Source organism: Pinus tabuliformis, chromosome 9 (genome assembly GCF_031772625.1).
Source record: "Pinus tabuliformis cultivar Carrire ecotype Pingquan chromosome 9, CPIR1, whole genome shotgun sequence".
NCBI classification, from domain to species: Eukaryota; Viridiplantae; Streptophyta; class Pinopsida; order Pinales; family Pinaceae; genus Pinus; species Pinus tabuliformis.
The window spans coordinates 656,103,159-656,117,116 of NC_142307.1; the positions used below are offsets into that span (position 1 = coordinate 656,103,159).

The 13,958-nt window shown below is 38.1% G+C and overlaps 1 protein-coding gene across 6 annotated transcripts in view; it reads right to left on the minus strand.

The window, feature by feature from the left end:
* LOC149150362 (P-loop containing nucleoside triphosphate hydrolases superfamily protein) overlaps positions 1-13,958 on the minus strand; it is a 310,706-nt gene that overhangs the window by 65,406 nt on the left and 231,342 nt on the right. For 3 of the 6 annotated variants that reach the window (XM_089440465.1, XM_089440463.1, XM_089440466.1), the window contains one exon: positions 10,127-10,291. The exons of 2 other annotated variants lie outside the window; for them this stretch is intronic. In XM_089440465.1, coding sequence (XP_089296591.1) covers positions 10,127-10,291 — 165 coding nt within the window. Of the gene's footprint in view, positions 1-10,126; positions 10,292-10,458; positions 10,619-13,958 lie in introns of those variants that run through there. One more of the 6 variants, XR_016262805.1, reaches the window with a different exon arrangement.

Below are 13,958 nucleotides of genomic sequence, written 5' to 3' on the forward strand. Positions count from 1 at the left end.
TCGTGGCTAGAACACATCTGATGCTACAAAAACTAACACTCCCTGTTAGCGAGGAATGTGTTCTAGCGTTGCAACCCACTGAAGCAACACCATGTCTCTACACCACCTCCTGTCACACTGCTGATGTCTGGTTGCTGCTGCCACCAGCTATTGTACAACTTTGATATGTGCTGCATCTGTGCTGCTGACCCTGCTGTACCGCTGTCAACTACTACATTTGCACTGCAACTCCCTCTCATCTGCTACTACTGCAACTGAGAATCCATCCATTTCTACTACTGAAACAGGTTATACACCATACGCATCTGTTCCTTGAATTGGATGAACTTAGCTCTCCCTAGAGCTTTCGTGAGTATATCAGCTACTTGATCTCCAGTGAGAACATACTGCAGTTGGACTGCTCCACACTGAACACAGTCTCTGATGAAATGAAATCTGATATCAATGTGCTTTGACCTATCATGAAATAATGGATTCTCAGAGAGTTTTATGAAACTCTAATTATCATAGTAAACACTGGTCTCTTCCATCTTCTTTCGGAACAAACTCACGAGCAGCTTCCTAAGCCATATAGCTTCGCACGTAGCTGTGCTGGTTGGCATATATTCAGCTTTTGTTGAGCTTAGTGCTACTAACTTCTGCTTCCTGCTGCACCAAGAGACCATCCTTGATCCAACACTGAAGCAGTACCTAGAGGTACTTTTCCTGTCCACTGGACTACTTGCCCAATCTGCATTTGTGAATTTGCATAATCTGATATCATCTCCTCAAGTATATTTCAACCCATATCCGGTTGTTCCACGCACATATCTAAGAATGTGCCTAGCTGTTGCCCAATGTACCCTTTTTGGTTCTACCATGAACTGACTAAGGGTATTGACAGTGCAACAAATGTCTCGCCCAGTGTTAAATAGATACATGAGCGACCCAATGAGTTGTCTGTACAAGGTGGGATCGACTTCCTTGTCCCCTGATGCATCTATCTTCTTCCAATTGGTGATCATGGGCGTCGTCATTGGTCAACAATCTTGCATTCTGAATCTCTTTAGAATATCTGTAGCATATCTCCCTTGCCCAAGGAAGATCTCGCCATTCTTTTGCCATACTTCCAATCCTAGAAAGTAGTGCATCAACCCCATATCCTTCATGTCAAATTCTGCTTCAAGGTTCCTTTTGCAGTCCTTTATGAGCCCTAATGACCCTGTTAAAAACAAGTCATCTACATACAAAACCAGAATGAGAGGCTCATTCTCCACAATCAAATAGTAGAGATTGGGATTTGCATCACTCTTGATGAATCCAAACTGCTACAAATAATTGTCAATTCGACCATACCACACTCTGGGTCCCTATTTGAGCCCGTATAGGGCTTTCTTCAACTTGCATACATGAGTGTGCTTCTCATGAGTTTCGAAGCCCTCATGATGCTCCATATATACCTCTTCTTCTATCACCTCGTTCAAGAATGCTATCTTGACATCCATCTGGTGAATCCCCCATCCCATTTGTGCTGCTAGGAATATAACGGATCTGATAGAGGTATATCTGGAAATTGGGGCAAAGGTCTCCTCATAGTCTATCCCTTCCTTCTGTGCATACCCCTTCACCACGAATCTAGCCTTGTACTTCTCTACGTTGCCATCTGCAACGTACTTGATCTTGTAGATCCATCTGGAACCTACAACTAATCTGTCTTTTTGTCTAGGCACTACCTCCCAGACATCATTTGTCATGATAGAACTGTACCCTTCTACCATGGCATCCACCCACACCTGATGCTGTGCGACTTCATGAAAGCTGGAGGGTTCTGCAACCTAAGCTACCAAGGCTTGATATCTGTCAGGTTACCTGAGCTGTCTCTTGTTTGTCCTAGGAGCTTTGACAAACTCCTCTGCGTCCCTCAAGGTCTGACGCACTTCCCTACTGGCTCTACCACTGGTGGTGGGAGGTTCAATCAGTTCCTCCTCCTGTTCCTATTGCTCCGTCTGCTGAGAACTCCCTAGATCTCCTACCCTTGAGGAGATACTGGTATTGGTCACCGTACTCGATCCCTGTGACTATCCTCCTGCTTGTCCCACTTGCTGTCCCTGCTGCTGGACTAACGAAACTTTTGTTGACTGATCACCTGCAAGCATTTCTCGAGATCTTCTGAAAGCTCTATCTTCCATGAACTTTACATCTCACCTCACTACAATATTCCTACTACTAGGAATGTAGATCTTGTATGCTTTTGAGGTCTCACTATACCCTACGAGGAACCCCTTCTCTGTAGTTTGATCCAATTTACTGTGCTTTTCATTTGGTATGTGGCAGTAAGCCACATTCCCGAATATCCTCAACTAACTTACTTCAGGATTCTTTCCTGTGAAGACCCCCTCTGGCGTTTTCTTCCCCAATGCTCTATGAGGTGTTCTGTTTTGAATGTACACTGCTGTGTTGCATGCCTCTACCCATAAAAATCTAGGCAAATCCTGGTCATACAACATAGCCTTTGTTGCCCCAGCGATCGTTCTGTTCTTTCGCTCCATTACTCCATTTTGTTGACGGTTATACAAAGCTGTCCATTCTCTTTTGATGCCTTCCTTTGTGCAGAAGTTTGTGAAGTCTTTATCTGTGTACTCTCCACCATTATCTGATCGTAGCACCTTGATCTTTTTCCCTGTCGCGTTCTCTACGAGAGCCTTGAACTCTCTGAACTGATCAAAGACCTCATCTTTGGTCTTTAAGAAATAGATCCAAGTGTTCCTGGAATGATCATCAACAAAGGTGATGAAATATTCGCCACTGCCAAGAGATCTAGTAGAGACAGGGTCACAAATATCTGGGTGTATCAATCCCAACACGCCATTTGCTCTGCTATCACTTCTAGGAAATGTTGCTTTTGCATATTTCCCAAATATGCATCCTCTACACACATCATCGTGCTCTGTGCTGAGAACTGGAACCCCCATTACAGTTTCTCTGAGCATCCTAAGTGCTCCATGGTGTAAATGTCCCATCCTCCTATGCCATAGTTCGTTCAACTCCTTCTCACTGCTATTATTACTGCCTATTAGTGCCATTAGAGAATCGAGCTGCAACCTGTATAACCTGTTGCTCCGAGCTTCAAGCTCCAATCTGTCTCACCTTCTTCTAGCTAGAGTGTTTGACATATACTTTCTTCCCCACGAAGTGTACATCGTACCCCTTGTCCTGTAACTGGGACATTGAAATTAGGTTTATACCCAATCTTAGCACATGCAGTACATTAGTAGCATTGGTGCTGGTTCCTGTCTGAAATTCTATAGTGCCTCTCCCTACCAGAGTACATTTAGTTTTGTTTCCCATACTGATCTGGAAGTCCACCTGCTCCTCTTGATAGCTAGAGAAATACTCTCTAACTCTTGTCATGTGAGTTGAAGCTCCACTATCAATATACCAGACACCAAATGATGCCAAACCTGACAAGCACGCAAACTCATCTTCCAACCTGGAAGATAATTCTGAGGTTTCATGACTGTTGATTCTATCCATGATTTTTTTTATGCTATTTCTCCTTTCCTTCCTAACGCTGATTTTGCTGCTGCAAAAATACTGCGTTCCAGCCGGAAATCTACTCTGTAGAAAAAACATTGCTGCTCCCTCTGCCTCTGGTAACCTTTGATCTAGAAAATTTATTCTTTGTCGACTCTCTCAGAGAAATAGATTTTTCCTCAAAAATTGCCTTGGCTAGCCAAAGGAATTGCATTGTCTCTGAGGGTTTCGAACTACTGTCTACACAGAGATTCAAAATTCCTCTTTCCTCCTGCAACTGAGCTCTCTGACTTCTATCTGCGCTCTGATACCGTGTGAAAATTCCAAAATCCGGAATCTTGTCATGTGAGTTGAAGCTCCACTATCAATATACTAGACACCAAATGATGCCGAACCTGACAAGCACGCAAACTCATCTTCCAACCTGGAAGATAATTCTGAGGCTTCATGACTGTTGATTCTATCCATGATTTTTTTATGCTATTTCTCCTTTCCTTCCTAACGCTGATTTTGCTGCTGCAAAAATACTACGTCCCAGCCGGAAATCTACTCTGTAGAAAAAACATTGCTGCTCCCTTTGCCTCTGGTAACCTTTGATCTAGAAAATTTATTCTTTGTCGACTCTCTCAGAGAAATAGATTTTTCCTCAAAAATTGCCTTGGCTAGCCAAAGGAACTGCATTGTCTCTGAGGGTTTCGAACTACTGTCTACACAGAGATTCAAAATTCCTCTTTCCTCCTTCAACTGAGCTTTGACTTCTATCTACGCTTTGATACCATGTGAAAATTCCAAAATCCGGAATCCTACTGCAACAACTGATAATATTTCTTCTATTTGTTAAATTAATTAAACAAATTATTTGCAGTTTCCTATGGCAAATACAAAAATATATACACTATAGCCTTCATAAATAAAATAATACAAAATAAAATAAATGCTAGAAAATTAGAGAAATTCAAGCACACACATAAAGATATTGACACAGTTATTTTTGGACAATTGTCCCCGGAAAAACCCATCTTGGGAAAACCAGTGCAGCAGATGAGGGTTTCTTTATTAATTCTTCAGCAGTAATTCAAGTACAAGAATTTGGACAACAAAACAAAGGAAAAATACTGAGAGAAATTTAGAAACAAATTTCTCACTCTCCACGACAACTCCCTAACCCCGAGATGGACTCTCTGCCCATACGCAGGTGTCTCTGTGTCACCCTATGCGCAGTGACTACGCAGTGCTCTGCGTGCCCCCTCATATTGTCTCTTCCTGAATTCGTCCTTCATTTTCAGTACCACTGTTGATGCTCTCTCTCTCTCCCCTGCAACTCATCCACTGGCTCTATCTCCTCTGTTGAACTTCAGCCACTAAGAAAATCGATCTGCCTGGGCAACTTAGTAATTGCATTGGTGTATTTTCCATCTACCCATCGACTTCTTCTTATAATCTTTTGTTGGAGCACCAACGGCCAATATTAAAACATAATCGATGGCCCAAATTATTTCCCTGTCGATCCGTGTGAGTTTCTAAAACATTCACGCCATGACTTAATTAATATCCTTCAATTAGTCATATTTCCTAAGTTTAGACTTCGGAAACATTAAAAAACGATTAATTATTTTAATTAAGTTGTCTCTGGGTGGAATTTCCAGAAATGATTTCTGGGTTTTGGAGAACACATGTATTCTAACCTCTCCACCAAATTTCGTGGCTAGAATGCATCTGACGCTACAAAAACTAACAGGTTGGTGTTAGAGTGGAAGCCTGATGGTAACTATAGAGGTTGACGCTTGGAACACACCTTAGTCCCACCCGATTAGAGTACCCTGGTTAGGTATCTAATTTGTAGCACTGCGTGTGTTATGACTCTTCATAGAGTATATCATTTGAGATCTTCCATGTACCTCTGTAAATATGTAATTATGAATACCTCCCTAGTTAAGAGGGAGTCTTGAAAAATGTAACTAGTATCGGTCTTCATAATCATACTTGAGTCATGATGTAATGTATTTGTCAAAAGAAAGGTAAAGAAAATTTATTATTAAAGAAATTGACTTATTAAAGCATGGGTTTCATGCTTGAGTCAATGGTTTTTAGGGCAAAGCCTCCACTGTAAGCTTTTAGGGTTTATGTCAAGAGTCCTCTTTGTCAATATGTAAAAGACTCTTCTTGGGTTACATTTATCAAGAAAGAAATTTATCTTAATGTTAAATAGGTCTTTTAGGTCTCCTCCACCAAGTCAGCCTCATCAAGGGAATTCGACCTCACAGAAACACTATATAAAAGCAACGAATCGATTTCGTTTGGAGCATCAACTCAAGAAGTGGAGCATCTTTTCTCCTTTTCATGGTAGCTACAGTTATAGTTTAGTCAAAATCTACATTTAATAACATTTATATATATGTTATTTTCCTTTAGGTAGGGATTGAATTAATTAATGTTTAAAGAACAAAATCTATCCTTGGATGTATCTTTCAGAGAAAACTGTGTAAACATTTACCCTGTTCGACGTTCTTGTCACCAAGCTTTTTGATGGCTCCCTTACCCACCAAGTTTATAGAAAAAAGACCCATACTGATCGTTATCTTCACGCCCATTCTCACCATCACCCTTCCCAGAAATCAGGTGTCCTTAAAACCCTTATCTCCCATGCCCTTAAAATCTCTGATCCCTAGTTCCTTCCCTCGGGAAAATCCCACCTAATCCAGGCTTTTAAATCCAATGGCTACTCTTACTCTCAAATACATAAAGCATTTTGAACTGCTTCTCAACCCAAATCCAACCCCTCAATCTCCTCCCTGCACGTTGGCCAAGTCTCTCTCCCTTACATAAAAGGGACCACTGATGTTATTGCCAAGATTCTTTCCAAAAAGAACATTAATACCATTTTCAAGCCCCACAAAACCCTTAGCCAGTTATTCTGATCAGCCAAAGATAAGTTTGACCCCATGCAAGGATTAGGAGTCTACCAAATTCGTTGTTCATGTGGTAAGTCTTACATTGGCCAAACGGGACGCCTTGTCATAGTCCGCCTTAAGGAACACATTGCAGATAACAACCATCACCGAGTGGCTAAGTCTTCCATTGTTGAGCACTCCTATAATACCAAGCACCTTATTTGCTTTGACCAGGCTCAAATCCTAATCAACATTCCTTTTCATAATTCTCTAGTCATCAGGGGAGCCTTAGAAGTTGAAAAGCACCCCAAAAATTTCAATAGGGAAGATGGCTATAAACTCATCCACTCTTGGAAGCCTATCATCCCTCTCCTTAAATCTTAACTACCCCCCGCGCCTCCACCTTTCCTCTTCAAATTTTCTCCCTCCCCCATTCTTTCTTTAATTCTTTCATTATATTTTACTCAATATATATATATACTTTAATTAAATGAACAATTTATTAAAAAAAAAATCTATATCTAAACCCCCTACCCTCTTATTAATTTCACTCATAAACCCCTTTATAGACCTCTTATTATAATATGTATTTAGACATAGATAAATAAGGTTAATTCATTTAATCTAGATAATTTACCACATAATAATATTTAAATCTATTTTTGTTTATATAAAATTCAAATTATCATAATAATAAATAAATAAATTATATATATATTCATAAATCAAAATAAAATATCAACCATATAAAAATAATTAAATCAATTTATGTTTATATGATTTACCATTTAATAATATATAATATATATTTCAAAATAGAATAGAATATTATCTCATATTGCTCCAAAAAAAATAACAATCATAATAAATAAATAAATAAATAAATTTCAATTAATTTTACTTTTATTTTAACCTTATTTAATCTTTCTTTGACCATTTATTTTAACCATTTAGTTAATTATTTAACTTCCTCATCTTTTGTCCGTTGATAATTTAATTTAATAATTTATCTCCATCTCATTTGACTGTTAATAAATTAATTTAGTATTTTCCATCCTTGTTACTGTTAATCCACTCACCAGGCTATTATTATTTATAGGTTTGGTCTGCTCTCTTGCTTACCATATGTTTGCTTTCTAGTCCCTGATGATGGGTGGAGTGTCCACTTGAAATGTCGGACAAGGTAACATTTAAACAATTTTCTCCAAAAGATACAAGGAATATGAATAATTGTGGAAATCTCCACTCTCAAAAATCTATCATTTATTGCATGTTTTATAGTCAAATTTAGGGCTGGCATCTAGGTTTATGGCATATGCTGATGTTTTTTGTATTTTCAGCCATAAAAAACTTTTTGTTGGCCTATCCCTTGCTTACCTCTTTAATGGCCTTCAAGCCTTTGTTGATCTTATCCTTTGTAGGCTATTTCTTAGCTGTTATATGGTTTTGCATGCTGTACAACTGCTCATCATTGAAACCCTAACTTATAACAACCTTTTCTTAGTTTATTGGGGTTGGGTGAAAGTGTACATGAACAGTTGTAAATCTTATCTTGGCCTATGTCACAGGGTTCGGTGAACCTGAAGCTTCAGGTTCGAAATTCGGCGAACCTGAAAAAAAAAATTGAAGTTCGTTCATGTTCGCCGAACCTGAAATTCGAACCTCAAGTCGAACTCGAACCTCATCGAACTTCATCAAACCTAATCGAACCTCAACGAACCTAATCGAACCTCAACGCGAACTTAAACGAATTTTTTGAGGTTCGATGGTTTTCTTGACAGTTTTATTTGGCAGTTTAGAAGAAAAACCAGGGGCTGCATACCGCTTTTTAGCAACTCTTCCTGCTAAATAATTCTTTATAAACGATGGCTGGCTACCGTTTTGGCACACACTGTTGGGAAGGGAGTATTGAGTGAGGCTGAGTGTTTGTTTGTAGAGTTCTCAGTTGATAGCACTGTGCAGTTTGCACTTTGCAGACATGCAGGCAGCAAATGCACTCTTCGAAGTTTCATAAACACTTTTGAACTGCTACTTTTGCAACAACTAGGTTGAAACTAGTCCCTTCACTGTCGGGTTGTTACTCGCTTCACTGCTAGTCTGCTAGAAATGAAATGATAAAAATTGAAGGGTGAATTGGTCTTTTGGACATAGGTGAAAAATTCACCAAAAAAGTGATTCAAAACCCAAAATGATATATCAGCCGCAAGGCTACAATATAGCAGAAACTAGAAGCACAACTAAATGTCATATATATTAAGTAACAAACACTGAATCGAATTTAACCTAACTTAGTTAGTATAAAGAATGCTCATCTGAGAAGAGGTGTTAATTTGAAAGCCAGATTTCCATGCTTATCATTTCTTTTTTCTGTTTATTGACTGTTTGTAGTCATTGCTGAAACTAGGCACACATAAATGTCATATAAATAAGTAAAAAGCATTGGATCAATTTTAACTTATTTTAATTTAGTATAAAGGATAAGCGTTTGAGAAGAGGCGTTAATTTGAAATCCAAAGGATTTCCATGTTTCTCATTTCCTTATTATGCTTATTGGCTGTTGGTAATCATTGCTGAAAGCAATGTCTTTAAATTTCCTATTTCATGTATGTTTATGGATCGATATTGAATTTTCTATTATTTTGTCATATATAGATACATATATAAATATATATATATATATATATATTTTAAAAAACGTATAGTTGAACCTAATGCCGAACCTCATTCGAACTTGATCGGAAAATTTGAATTCGAATCAAACTTAATCGTTGTCGAACTCGAATTCGAACTCGAACCATGTGACATAGATCTTGGCCTCCCGGCTTTGCTAATACCTTCTTCCATAACCATTAAGCTCCTATCACCCTTGAACATTCCTTTATTGAAGATCTTTTTATGTGATATTGTTAGCAAGATCCTTAGAGAATCATTTGTCTTAGTAACCCTAAGTCATCTATCCTCTAAACCTTGCTAGGGAAATCTCCCTTGTGGGGATAACATCCGAGCACAAAACAACGGGAGAGAGGCCACTAAGGTGATAATGATGGCTGATCTCTTTGTTGCCCCTAGATCTAGGTTGCCTGGTGAGGCTTTGCACTAGGCTGCTAGTTTTTGTGGTAACAGGACCAATCATCCATATCATAGCCTTTAATTGAAGAAACAATTTTGGATCAGACTTTCATAGATTTGGGTATATTGGACCCAATCAAATGTATGTGCATATCTGAAATAAAAGACCATAAATAAGAGGGGAATTTTGGACATATTGATGCCAGTCAACTAATAGATTGTTCCCTGTTGCACTATTGTTTTATAAATGATTGAACAGGCTACAATGAACATATAAATGAAAATCTAACACTCAAAGGTGCAAGCAAGGGCTCTCAAGACCATATAAAAGGTGAAATAACAGCATATGCCAGAATATCAATAAAAACTTACGCATCATATTATATCAAAGGTATTTAAACTACTATATAATCTGCTACAGTCATATGAACCCTGAAATAGCAGCTATTTCAATTCGCTAGGAAGGGTTCTTGAACTTGTTAACTAGCTTCCATTTCAAAAAGAAGATAGTTAACAAGTTCAAGAACCCTTGCTAAAGTAAAATATATATAACTTGTTAACCAGCTTCTACTTCAGGCTTCATATAATTGTACCAGATTATATAGTAGCTTAGATCTAGAAAAATTCATTTAAAAACGGCAAATATCACTTACAGAAAGGGACGCAGTCCGCGCATTAAAATTCATGGATTCTTCAAGAATCATTATATCTGAAATTTCATAAGCTTGTCCTCCTGGCATTTGGCCATTGAACTCTCTCAAGAATTTCACCAGAGCAGTTGTTGTCGGAAGAAGACCAGCATTTTTGGATTTCTCAGACTAGAATACATCATGGCAACCACACAACGACTTATTAGTGCAACTTGTTTGAAATGATCATAAAATAACTTGAGATCAGAAAATAAGTCAATGTGATATTTTTGGAAGAATTATTTTTATACTATACAGTAACAAATAGATACTAATTCAAAGGAGGAATCATCTACCTCATTGCAGCCAAATCCACAATGAGCTAAAAATGAGCCCTGGCAGAGTGATCCTTAGAATATTTTCTCCGCAAAAGGTTAGCATCTAAGTCATCAAAGCCCCATCCTAAAACACTCTATAGACCCTACTATACCCTCACATGCATGCTTACAATGAATCCTGCAGAGAGAGTACAAAATCATGGTCTGGACTTCAAATGCAATGCTAGACAGAACAATTTTGACTCAACACAATGAATCTAAGACGAGTCCTTAGATAAGTGAACTGAATTTACCATTCTGGCACATCTTAGCAAATATGCTTAAGCCTTAACTGTCTATACTTTTCTGCAATGTGGACACCTGTGTTAAAAAATTTCTCCAAACCCTAGGTGAATAACTTCCTTATGATCTCAAGTCAAATTACTTAGTGAAAAATATTTTTTAAACAGAAAATTTCAGATCATAGAATTTTCATACAATTGCTGGAAAAATAATTCAGTAGAAGCAATATAATTTTCCAAATACACAAACAAATTTACAGCCCTTCAAATCAGTTTTTCATTAAAAATTATTCCAAACTTACAAGGGATTTCCACATTGGGAAAATTTGTCCCCTAGAAAAACTGAAAACTGCATAAACACTCCTCTGCCACACTATCATACGTCACTGTATGGCCAATTCGTATGGCTTCCAATATGGCCAATCCGTACAGCTGGGTAAAACCCCTACGCCCTCACCTCTGCATTGATATTGTACAAACCCTTCCTGGGTCAATATCCTCCTGCGTACGGCCCTATATAGCAGCCCCTGAAATTGTAGGACTCTCTCTGTGAACTCATCAAGTACGGCACCCTTGAAATTTAACACACTATCTTCTTTCTCTTTCTTGGCATGCACAATAAGTGAACTCCTTTGTCTCTCTGTGCAACTGAGCTACTGTATCTTTTACTATGTCATTTCCCTTCTACCTTTGCCTTCCTTTATAATTTTGAGATAATGACTAAGTCTCCACAAGTCTAATAACTCATTGAGATCAATGGTTGAGATTGAATCCCAATCTCACTAGCAATCAATGATGGAGATTTATCTAAATCACTAGTGTATTTAAAATACACTTTATAAGACTTTTCATAACTTAAAATTAAAAAGCTCTTCACTTTAATAATTTACTTTAATAAAGAGAATTACAAAATAAAAAGGACTTCGGACGACTTCATGCATGCTTGACACAAAACCTACGCATAAATTCCTGTCCGAGCTACAATCATCAACAACCTGTCATATGTATATCAATTTTGGCCACACTGAATTTGGTAGGAAAACGTTAGTATAGCTCTAGTCACATAAAAACTTTATTTATATGATACTGATCCATTGAAAAATCATTGTATGAGCTTTCCCATCTCTTGTTTAAGATTGGGGAAAAGGGGTACACTTTGTTAGTTTTTGTAGCATCGGATGTGTTCTAGCCACAAAATTTTGTGGAAAGGCTAAAATACATGAGATCTCCAAAACCCAGAAATCATTTCTGGAAAATTCGCCTAGAAATGACTTAATTAGATTATTAACCAGTTTTTAAATATTTCCTAAGTCTAAACTTAGGGAATATGGTTAATTAATCAGTGTTAATTAAGTCAAAGCGTGAATGTTCTAGAAACTCACATGGATCGACTTTAAGATGATCCTAGCCATCAATTAAGATTTAATCTTGGCCGTTGGAATCCCAACAAAGGATTATAAGAAGTCGATGGGCACTTGGTGAAAACACTTGAGCAATTCGATTTCATGAGCAGATCGATTTCCTGAGTAGCAGCAATCAATTTCCAGAGAGAGAGCTAGTGAGATTGAAACAGTGAGAGAGGTGTAGAGACAGTGAAGCTAGAGGAAAGATTCCAAATCCGATGAGTGCATTTGCAGAGAAGTAGAAGAGCCACAGAGAGGCTGACGTAGAGCAACACAGTAGCCTCTAGAGGCAAAGTCGGTTTGTTGGGAGAGATGAGATTGACATTTTCAATTCTAGAGGCTGGGAAGGAGTCCCAGAGCGCTAGAGAAGCATGTTTCTGGTCACCAAAAGGTAGAACGACTTCATCAGAGTCCAGTCCGAGGCAAGCCATCTAGCGAGCGCTACGCAGAGCCTCATAAGGCAGAAATAATGAAGGCAAGTTGTGCCGGGAGATTGCCTGTGGGTTGAGGAAAATTCCTCTCCAAACTTTTGCCAGTATTTCTCTGTAGGATTGCCAGTTTCGGCATCCAGTTGTACTTGGATTATTTCACTGATGCTTAATATTAAAACCCTCAGCTACAACATCGGTTTTCCCAAGTTGGGTTTTTATAGGGACTTTTGTCCAAAAATAACTGTGTTATTTTATGTGTGTGTGCTAGCATTTCTTCCAACGTTTATTCTTTCGCAGTTTTATTTGTGTAAGTTGCAGTGTGAGTTACTGAGTATTTGCTGTAGCAAACAATAAATAAATTGTTAAATTAAAATAATAATTAGGATGAAGACAAGGATCAAGGAAACTAGCTGTAAATAATTGTTATTGCCCTATTGATTTATTATTGAGTATTATTGTTCCATAGCCAGTGGTTGGATTATCTATTAGCACAGGTATCTTGCTTTAGGTATTGGGCTAGAGTAAACACATTGAACCTAACAGATCTAACAGGTATCTCTAGATTTCTAGTTTTCTTGTTTGAATCGAACCCCTTTGGAACTAATAATTTATCTTTTGTGTAGAGATCTTCAAGTATTCATCCCTTGGGTTTTTCCCCAAATACATGGAATTTAAGGTGACCACACCTTGTTTGGACTCTGAGCTTATCTAACAATTTCTGGTGCAGGGTCTTGGCTTGTACATTAAATAAAAACTATTCCTATCGATTATTTTTAAAACCTACTTGGGCTAAAAGAATTTATCTGCTAACAAGAGCTTGTAAATTAAATTGTAAATATTGTAAATAAGTTGTATATTATTCCTATTAACCCTTGTTTATTTTTTGAAGTTTTGTAAATAATTAACTGGGGTCTGGGGTTTATTTTCCAAATTTTTGTATATATTGGGTATTTGGTTCTAGTTTTCTTCTCGCAGGTGCTACAAGCTCAAGATCTAAAGACAAAAAACAAAGTTGAAGCTTTCTAACCCTCACCTAGCCTAGACGGCTAGGGTTGGAAGGCAAATTTGCCTTAGAAAGGGGTCATTTCCTCAAAGAGAGGGAGCATTCAGCCGAGAAGGGTGGATCTAGGCCTAATCTACAAGACTTAGGTCTCCAAACTTGAACACTAGCTTGGAGGAGAAGCCACTAGCCCTAGAGGGTCAATTTGCTACAGAGCTGGGGTTTTCTCAAGCATATTTTTGATCTGAAGTTTTGCAGGTTGATCTAAGGGCTAAAATTTGAGTTTCTTATGGCTCAAATTCATCAAGGATCATCAAGAAGGGTTGCCATAAGGGTTTGGAGGCTTTCCAAGCTAGTCCACTAGCTTTTCTAGCCCTTCCAGGCAGGTCGCAAGGGTTGGAGG